The sequence below is a fragment of the Molothrus ater genome, chromosome 3 (genome assembly GCF_012460135.2).
Source record: "Molothrus ater isolate BHLD 08-10-18 breed brown headed cowbird chromosome 3, BPBGC_Mater_1.1, whole genome shotgun sequence".
In the NCBI taxonomy this organism is placed as follows: domain Eukaryota; kingdom Metazoa; phylum Chordata; class Aves; order Passeriformes; family Icteridae; genus Molothrus; species Molothrus ater.
The window spans coordinates 22472387-22481828 of record NC_050480.2 but is presented as its reverse complement, the minus strand read 5'-3'; the positions used below and the strand labels follow the sequence as shown (position 1 = coordinate 22481828).

Sequence of the window (9442 nt, the reverse complement as noted above, 5' to 3'; positions counted from 1 at the left end):
AATGTTTTATGGGTTAAGCCATAAAGATCCACATGAAGGCCAGAACTGCATTGTAGTGCAATGCAGTAATTTAGGCACAGAACAGAAAAACCTGAGTGTGCAAACATGGTGACAAAGCAGGGATTTACCCTCCACATACTTGTGAGAAGCTTCAGAAATATGAAAGAATGCAGAGGAAAGCTGCACTGATCCACATGGCACATTCCCACCACACCTACTGCTAGGGAATGACCAGCAAAACATTGGTAGTTTTAGATTAGCAAACAAAATAGTCATGTCTAACTCTTTTAAGCAAAGGCTGTGGTGAAAACAGCAACCACTCCACAAGGAAATGTTAAGTTCTGCTGGGTTGTTAAGGATCTGCTAGAGCAGATCTGTTGTTGGGTTACACAAGTTATTCAAGAAAATAAGGATTTACTATTTAAAGGACAACTGCCTCACCCCAAACCCCAGATGCTAATCCACTGGATGGTGTCCCATCCTGGACAGCAGTCTCAGGGGATCAGTTTATAACAGTTTTAAGGCAAGGCAAAGAAGGTGCTATTTCAAATGCCCTGCCCTGCCAGAGGCCTTGTAGGAGGATGGACAAGGCATTCAGCTGCTCAGGCAGAAAGGAATATAAACTCAGAAGTTATGTTATTCTGACCCATCCCACACATTAGTCAAAACATAAAATTAAAAGTAACCTGCTTTGATAGAGCACTTACTTAGTAGGAAGAGATGCATAAAATCTTTGTACTCTTTTGTTAAAAAATATTTACGAGTGCAGAAAAGAAGGCACTGTTTTCCCACATATACAGAATATCAACACTTCCTTTATCAACAACTGTGCATTACATACAGCATTTTAACCTACAGACTATAAATCTCTGTACATTTTTCACCTGAAAAGTTTTTCACATCAGATTTTAAACAAATAATTTATATGTATTCATTCTTTATATTTTCAGAAGAGTAAAGTATGGTAAACAGGAGGACCAAAATATTTTTCTTTAATAATACAATTAATTCAGTTTGTTTTATTTGGTATCAAAAGTACCTATTTTCATCATATAGCATCTTATGCATTTTTCATAAACTACCTGTCATAAACGAAGAGTTTGTAAAGCTGCTAAAATAATTTCTCAGTAGGTTCTAGCTTAAGAGAGGGAGGCACAAGTATCTGCCTATACATTTAATCTTCCTTTCAAAGATAAATGTATCTGTTACAGTTTCAACGCATGCCCAAGATTTGTCTGCTCTTTAGTTGATAGTTTTTTTCCAGTTCAGCCAGTGCTTGAGCCCGTAGATTTGCAGCATAGAGGCGCCTTTTGAGATCAGAGCTTTTCCCTTTGGAAAGGAAATAGTTTTCCATATTATGAGGTACAGCTTTCTCTTCAGTTCCATCAGAGTGTAAGTTCTTCTTGGTTGTAGAAAGGGGAAGCAGGAGTGCGTTATCTTAAGAAATCAAAAAGTACTGCATTAGTGCATCTTCCAGCATTTATTGCTTTTAACCCTGATGCCCAATTTGTCATCTACCTATGGCTTTAAGTCATCTAATTAAATGCATCTCTGTTAATAGCAACAATTATTTTCTATTTTTTGAGAAAAAAATTGAAAACAAGCCTTTAAATGATCATGGTAAAAAGATATATGCCATAGTAGTTTTTAGGGTGCACCTCCCAATACCTAAGGAAAGATTAGTTGATTAAGGAAAGAAGACATGTTTCTTCTGAAGGACAGGAATTAAATAAATAGTAACATAAGCCAGTTCCAAAAGAAAATGCAGAATGCATTTTCAGCTACTGAAAAAACTTGTCTTTGCTTCACAGCAGGGGCAGACTCAACCTGGCCAGTGGTTTTTGTACTTCACCCACATCATTCCAACTCTATCCTTGTATTAAGTCACTGGGGTACAAATTAGGCTCTGACTTGATGAGTAATGAGTTTAGGTGAATTAAAAATTAAGAAGCTGCTTTCACTGCAGCCTTCAGAACAGGAATTTTCATAGCATATCCTATAGCATGCCACCATCAAAAGGCAGTTAATACTCAAGAGTAGAAAAATTGCCATCAAAAACTATTATAACAGCTGAGTTGCCTCACATAAGAGCCAACTTCACAAGGCCCAACTTAAGGTGTGATTTTTATTCAATCAAAGGTCTAACTATTCTAATCTCAACACTGAAGCCTTAATTGTCAATTTATGAGGCTACAGCAAAGATGCAATAAGCACAAAAGAAGTTTAAAAGCCAGTAAATATTTCAGCATTTTTTAGCTTCATTAGTATAAGTCAGGTCTGTTTTAACATTAAATGGTTTACTAAGAATCAGAACATCCCTGTAAAAATAGGGCAGTGTCTTGGACACAGTCTTAAAAAACAGGAATATTGGTATTCCATTTTATTGTCAAGTGAACCACTCAATGGACTTCTAGGAGAAATCAGGGATCTAAGAGATGTGTGAGATGCAATCCAGTTGTGAAAAATACAGCAATATTTGAGCAACTGAAAACACAAGCAAGCAATCTTAGTACCACTACTGGAGAACACTTGGGCCATTTGTATGAGAATAGGAATAATTTTAGAAGAGTGTTACAAGAGCACCATGGAGTGAAATAGCAGAGCAGCAAATCACATGCTCTACAGATATTGCAAAATTTGGTCAGTTTTATAATAACTATGTTCACTTTGCTGCATTATCCAGCTTGAGGTATTAACCACGCAAACAGGTTTTGCCTATCCTCAAAAACTAATATGCCTGGTAAGGTCAAAATATCATGTAAAGGGGTAGGAAATGCAGAAGAGAACAGAAGTAAGAGCTGAAGCTCATTTGCCTTCAGTCATCCAGTTTTAGATGCAACATCAGAAAGCCAAAAGCAAGTTTGTTCTCAAATTCTTTAATGTGTCGATGTCAGACAAGATGTTGAGAGACGGGTGGAATTCCCAAAGTTGACAGAAATGTTAGGTACAGCTCAAGGAGCACTCCCTTTCTAGGGGCATTTTACTTGTGTCCTTTTCTGCTCTGATAGGCATTTCTTGGAAAAAAAAAAAGCTACTTCAGTTTTATTTGCTTTGGAGGCAGTGACATGCTTATCTTGCTTTATCAGACCAAAACTAAATGAAGAGAGTGTTACTGCATGTTAAAGAGTGTTCACACATCTTTGTTCTAGAGTACTGCTTCTGACCCAGCCCTTCACTATCCCTACCACTATTTAAAAAGGCATTTAGATACTTGAATATTATTTGTAATAATAAAAGATGGAAGCAATGAACAGATGATACCCTTATGATAGCAAAGAATAAACAACCAAGGGCAAAGTGAGTATAAAATACCACTATAAAACAGATTGGACTAGAGGTAGTCAGGAAGTGTTTTAGTACCTTTTCAAATAAGAATTTTTCTTTCTATAATAGCAATGTGTATTCTTCATAGTTTATATGATGCACCCACCAGTAATAGCCGGGTCTCTTGCAAAAAAATAATATTTCCCATGTTGAAGCTTTTGGAAGTTTAATGAAAACTGAATTTATTAGACATGTGCAATTTTATTTAAATTAACTAAATCAAAGGTCTGTAAAAAGACATCCATACATAAAATAAGTGCAACTCTGAGGAAGGTTTGGGTCACCACAAGAACCTAATTTCTCAGACAGCACAAAACTGCAGTGCAAACAGCGCTAACTCAGGCTTATGGTTGAGCATCACTCATTAAGTCCTTCTGCAAAGCAGAAAATCAAAAGTCTCTTCTCAACCTTGCAGCCATAAGTGGGCTTTGCCTTGCCCCAAGGGGACTGTGGCGAGCACGCTGAGCACCAGGGGCTTTCTTCTGCTCACACCAGACTACATCGACCCGTGCAAGCGCCTGCCGGAGTATTTGCATACCTGGGCCTTCCGCGCACGTTACCTCCTGCTGCTGCTGCTTCTGGAGACTGCACCTCTTCAGCAGGCTTTCAGCTCTGGTTTGGGAAGAGAAGTTTAAGCTTTTTGTTGTAAGACTGTAAAGCTTCTAATATAGACTATTATAGGTTAGTAAGATACCTAGCAAGTTTGTCCTCTGCCAGTCTCTCCCGAACACTGAGCTCCCGTTCTCTCTCTGGAAGCAGAAATATGGTAGTATGCAGCGTGAACATGTAAATGTTAGAGTGAATGTGCATGGTGGGCTTCTCTTACAGGGAAAGACAGCAGTAATAGCCAGTCAGGTGCACCCACACTTCTCATCCTATGGCTCTAAACAAAGGTAACTGCTGTGTAGATACACCTCTATCAATGCACTAATAAAGCACTAACAAGTACTCTGAAATGCCAGGCACACTTCTGTCCCAAACTCTGACGCGTCTGCAACAACAAAGAGACAGCAACTTTCTATTCTGCACATGAACTCATGGCACACATGACACCAGGTTTAAATATTTATATATCAAATATTATAATTCAGCTATGATTTAACACCCTGCTTACAACAGCAGCAGCTGTTATTCAGGCTCAGATAAAAAAATACATATGGTAAAAAACTGTATTGCAGAGCCTACTGCATATGCAGAGAGATATTTCATGTGGAGGAAATACCAGCACTTGAGGACAAGCCACCTATAGACTCACAGGTAAGCTACCTGTGGGGAGCAGCTTCTATACAAGCAGTTGACAGTTTACTCAAAGATTTTTTTTTCCAGCATGAGGCTCACCTTAGGTTACATGTTAGAATAGGGAATGTTTACTTACACAGCAGGTGAAAAAGCAACCTACACTGCACAGTGCAGACCCTACGTTTCTGTAAACTTTCCTAGCTGCCACTCAGGTTTAATAATCTTCACAAACCAGATTTCCATACCCAAACTACCAATTCTATCTTAGTAACTTAAAAAAGAAGCTAGTATAGCAGAGTAAGCCCCTAGCATTCTTGGTCTTGAGACACAATTCTAGTGGTGAATGCAGGACTACAGTATCTTAGTTCATTAAAATGAGGGTTGTGAAAACTGTCTACTTTTTCTTCCTCCAACTGAATCAGAATCCCATTGCCACCCCCTTCCCAAAATGGAATAGCATACGCTCCAGACGTTGTTCTCTCTCTTTAATGGCTTGCTCTCGCTCCTGTAATTGTTGCTCCTTTCGTTTCAGCTCATTTACTACAACATCTGAGAATTGCAGCCTTTCTGGCTCCCATATTTTGAAGCCTCTTCTTTCAGAATTCTGTTTTTGTTCTTCTGTTGCCACATCTTCTATCAAGGGGTGCCGCAGAATATCTTCAACAGAAGGTCGGCAGTAATCCTAAAGGAAATTAGGAAACGGAAAGGCATTACCAACAGGTTCCATCTGTAAGAAGAAACTGTGAGGCCAGAGATTTCCAAGCAAGATCAGCTAAGGTGCTACAAAGGAGCAGAGAGGAGAAAACTGGAGTTAGGAAGGTGTAGCACAGCAAGATGATAAAAGCCAAGGGAGAAGGCTGCTACCAGCCATCAGATCTAGAGCTTCAGGACTGTGTCTCCCAGCCCAGGGACCCTCTCCCTGCAGAGTCAGAAGGGGGTGGGCGAGCCTGCAGAGGCAGCTGTCAGCACATTCCTCAGCTAACACTCTGCTGAACAATCCATGCCTACTGGAGGCTTGGGCACTTGTTACAGCTTCATTGCCCCTGCCATGTTCTTCTCAATACCTCCACACCAGCTGTGGGGGAACAAGCTATACATTAGCCATATAAAGCCAACCCCAAAATGAAGAAAAAACAGCCCCTTCCATCTCCTAAACACACTGGAACCATTTTAACCCTGAAGTTATAAGGTCTCAATAAGCATGCGATCAGGAAATCCCATGTAAGCCAATAGTGAGGCCACCTTTTGGCATCCTGTGACCCTGGCATGACACTTGAGCTGCTGCCTCTGATGGAGCAGAGCAAACTCCTCCCTCCTTCCTCTACAAGTGACACTGCCAGTGACAAGGTGATAACCACCACTACTTCAGGTAGGCTTGTTTCATGATTGAGAAGAAAAACTAGTATTTCAATGCTAGCTCAAATCATAGGTGGGAAAATTAGTAATTGGTTCTTACCTTTACATTCAGCATGTCCTTGAGAAGGTCGTTCAGCTCCTCTGAGTAACGATACGGTATTCGCCTGACCCTCCCTTCCCTTATCTTTTCTGCCAGCTCCTTTTGGTTGAAAGCTGTAAATGGAGGCCTGAAGAAGAAAATTTTTCTTGGATTCTTTCAGTAGTTTTACAGGACTTATTTGCAGGGAAAAGAAAGTATCAGACTATGAAAAAAAAACCTGCAGTCAAGGTTTGTTTTGACTATCTGATGTCAAGACCAATAGAGAAATAAAAATCTAGGACTAGTCTCTGAAACCTTTAAGCTTTCACCTACACAAAGTATAATCACACCTACATTAGCAGTTATGTTTCCACATTTGTTACCACACTACCATACTTACGAGAGAGCACATAATTCATACACAATACATCCCAGCGACCAGATGTCAGATTTCTCATTGTATGACAAGTAGTTCATTTGTTCCTAAAGAAAGAGAATAATCTTGGGTTTATTAACAGAGACATGGTTCCACTATTGCAGGATGATCCATGGCTATTCAAACCTGAAATAAACCATTATATACTGGAGCAACTTCTAATATTCCATCTTAATTAATATCCATGTCTACTCTTACTAGAAGGATTTTAACTATTAGTGGCACTGTAGAAGACTGAAGTGTTGCACCAATCTTTAATTGGTGCAACTCTCAGTCAACATTAATTTTTCCCATACAAAGTGCCCTGTATCAGGGAAAAAAGTAATTCCTACTCATTTCCACTACAACTTAAAATCCTACCATTAGAAGGTAATTTAATAAGCTCTTTACCTTAACATTATAAAGCATAAAAGCTCTCTAACTTCCCTGTTCCTTTTCAGGAACAATATACTCCAACACTTCTAGTGTCCGAAGAATATAACAAAACTTATACAGCAAAGAGCAACTGTTATTAGAAGGAAGCTGATTGTGTCGGGAAGAAAGGAGATGAAAATGACTGCAGAATAACCTTGTCTCCAGAACACACATACTTTATGAAAAAAGTCACCTGCATTTAAGGCCAATAAGGCTTCATTAAAACCTCCCAAATATTCATGGACTCTGAGACCAACAGAGCACACCTTGGAGGGGCAAAAGGGAAGATAATGTATAGAAGGGAGGTCTTACTGGAGACATGTAATATGGAGTGCCAACAAACGTTGTGGCAAAGCTGGTGTCATGGTGCAATATCCTGGCCAGCCCAAAGTCTCCAAGTTTCACATTTTGTTTGCCATCTAGAAAGACATTTGCTGGTTTCAGGTCCCGGTGCACAGTGACCGCACCATCGCTCCGTCTGTGACACTCCTTCAGGGCCAACGTTAACTGAGTCAGCACTCGGAGAACAAAGCTTTCATCCAAGAAATGCCTGGAAAATGAACACATTGTTTAATGGATTTTCTGAACACACATCAGTTTGATTAGTCACTGCCACTTTTAGTTTCATAACTTTTTTCATAGCACTATCATAAAACGCCACTCAAGTAAGCACAATCAGCAACAGGCATCTATGTATTCTACCTTTAAAACTGGTTTTTTAAATAAAAATCACTACACATATGTTAGATGACATTGAGGCTTTCATTGCAGAATCCCTGCAGTATTTTCTTCCTCCCCCATATCATCTAACAAACACATAGCATTTTCACTATTTACAAACATCAATTTGATGCTTTTGTGATGAGATCTGTCCCTTTGATCAGTTAAGATAACAATATGTTGTCACTTGTTAATAATGAGCAACATACAGTAACAGCCAAAACAGGGCTGATTGTTCAATACAAACTCCCTTAAATGAAAACAACGATGCTGGTAGGCAGCTGCACAACTGTTTTAGACTACCCTCAAAAAGTAATAGGTGGTGTCATGTACTTGTTGGACCTAAGAATGTGAAAACTGACACTATACTTAAGTAGGATGCTAAGTCTAAGATTAGACCAAGGTGAAGATTTATCAACTTGATGTCTCTCCAAGCTTTACGTATAGGCAGATAAAATAGCTTTTCACAGTGCATGCAAAATCACTCCTCCCTTCCACACACTTTGGCGTTCTCATAAATTCCAGGGTCCCAGGAGTTTCACTCATGGGGAAAACCATGCTGCCTGTCAAAAAGAGCTGTAACCTCCTGGCTTATGTTCTTAACCACATTCATAGCCAGAACCCCCTCAACAGCTTCTGCCTCACAGAAGAGCTCAGGGTTTCTTACTACTTCAGCACCAACACCCAATCCGGTGATGCAGTCAATAGCACAGTTCCCATCGCTGCTTTAACTTTGTACAAAACCTTTCACATTTGAGAAGAGCTGTTGAGTCCAAAGTCTTAAACCCGAAACTGCTCAGAAGTTACAAAGTAAGTTTCCCTTCTCTCCGGGCTGCCCAAGCCCCGTGCCAGACACTCCAAACACATTCCACGTGCCTTTCTTTGGCGCACTTGGCGATGAGGCTGGCCAGGTCTCCGCCGTCGCAGTACTCCATGACGATGTACAGGGTGGTGCTGCTCCTGTCGATGATGCGATCGTAGTAGCGCACGATGTTCGGGTGCCGCAGCTCCCTCAGCAGGTTCACCTCCGACACGAGCATCTGCTTCTCCGACTCCGTCATCGCGCCATAGTCCAGCTCCTTCCATACCAAGATCTGCGGAGGCACAAACACCCTGGGGAGTGACCGGGACAGCGGCCAGGCCCGCGCGGCTGCCAGAGCCGCTCGCGTGTCGCGGAGAGCCGCCAGCACCGGGCAGGGACGCACGGCAGCGGCAAAGCTGCGCTGCCGCCGGTTCCGCCGCCTGCTCACCTTGCCGTCGGCCTTGCGGCGCACCTTGCGGCACTTCCCATAGGAGCCGGCGCCGATGGTGAGCAGCACCTCGTAGTCGTCGGGGCGGCCGGGCATGGCGGGGAGCGCACGGACCGCGCCGGGCCGCGCGGGCCCCTGCGCTCGCGCCGCGCCGTTCAAACGCACCGCCCCGCCCGCCCATTGGCCGCGCCGCCCGCGCGCCGCGCCCGCCCATTGGCTGCGCTGCCGTAAACAGCGCCCGCGAGGCCCGGCGGGTACGGCCGTTACCGCCGGGGGCGGGGCCAGCGCCCATCGCGAGACCTGGGGCGGGGCCAGGCCGCCCCTCTGGCCCCGCCCCGCGGCCGAGGGAGACGCTCTCGGCTGCTTTGCCGGCTGATTCCCCTTCGTTTCCGCGACTTTTTCTCCTTTCCATTTTTCTTCCCTTTCCTTTCTTGTCCTTCCCTTCTTCCTGGTTAGACAAATCACCGGGCCTGCAGGTATCAATAACTCACATATTCATAGCTCCTCAGGAAGGGAAGGGGCGGCTTTTTTCCATCAAAAATAACAGTAAATCATCACGTTTCCTAAAATGTTTACATCTGTTGGATAGATAATGATAGATAATTTCAATATTCAGAAATGCTA

The 9442-nt window shown here is 42.3% G+C and overlaps 1 protein-coding gene across 1 annotated transcript; it reads right to left on the bottom strand.

The window, feature by feature from the left end:
* Positions 1-795: 795 nt before the first annotated feature.
* On the bottom strand, positions 796-8914 carry NEK2 (NIMA related kinase 2). The gene is made up of 9 exons (XM_036381195.1): positions 8819-8914; positions 8445-8662; positions 7161-7398; positions 6399-6481; positions 6020-6146; positions 5026-5245; positions 4019-4073; positions 3863-3936; positions 796-1437 (listed from the first exon to the last, which is right to left on the bottom strand). Exons 1-9 carry the CDS (start codon positions 8912-8914, stop codon positions 1214-1216), a joined length of 1335 nt encoding a protein of 444 aa, XP_036237088.1. The 3' UTR covers positions 796-1213.
* Between the last annotated feature and the right edge of the window lie 528 nt (positions 8915-9442).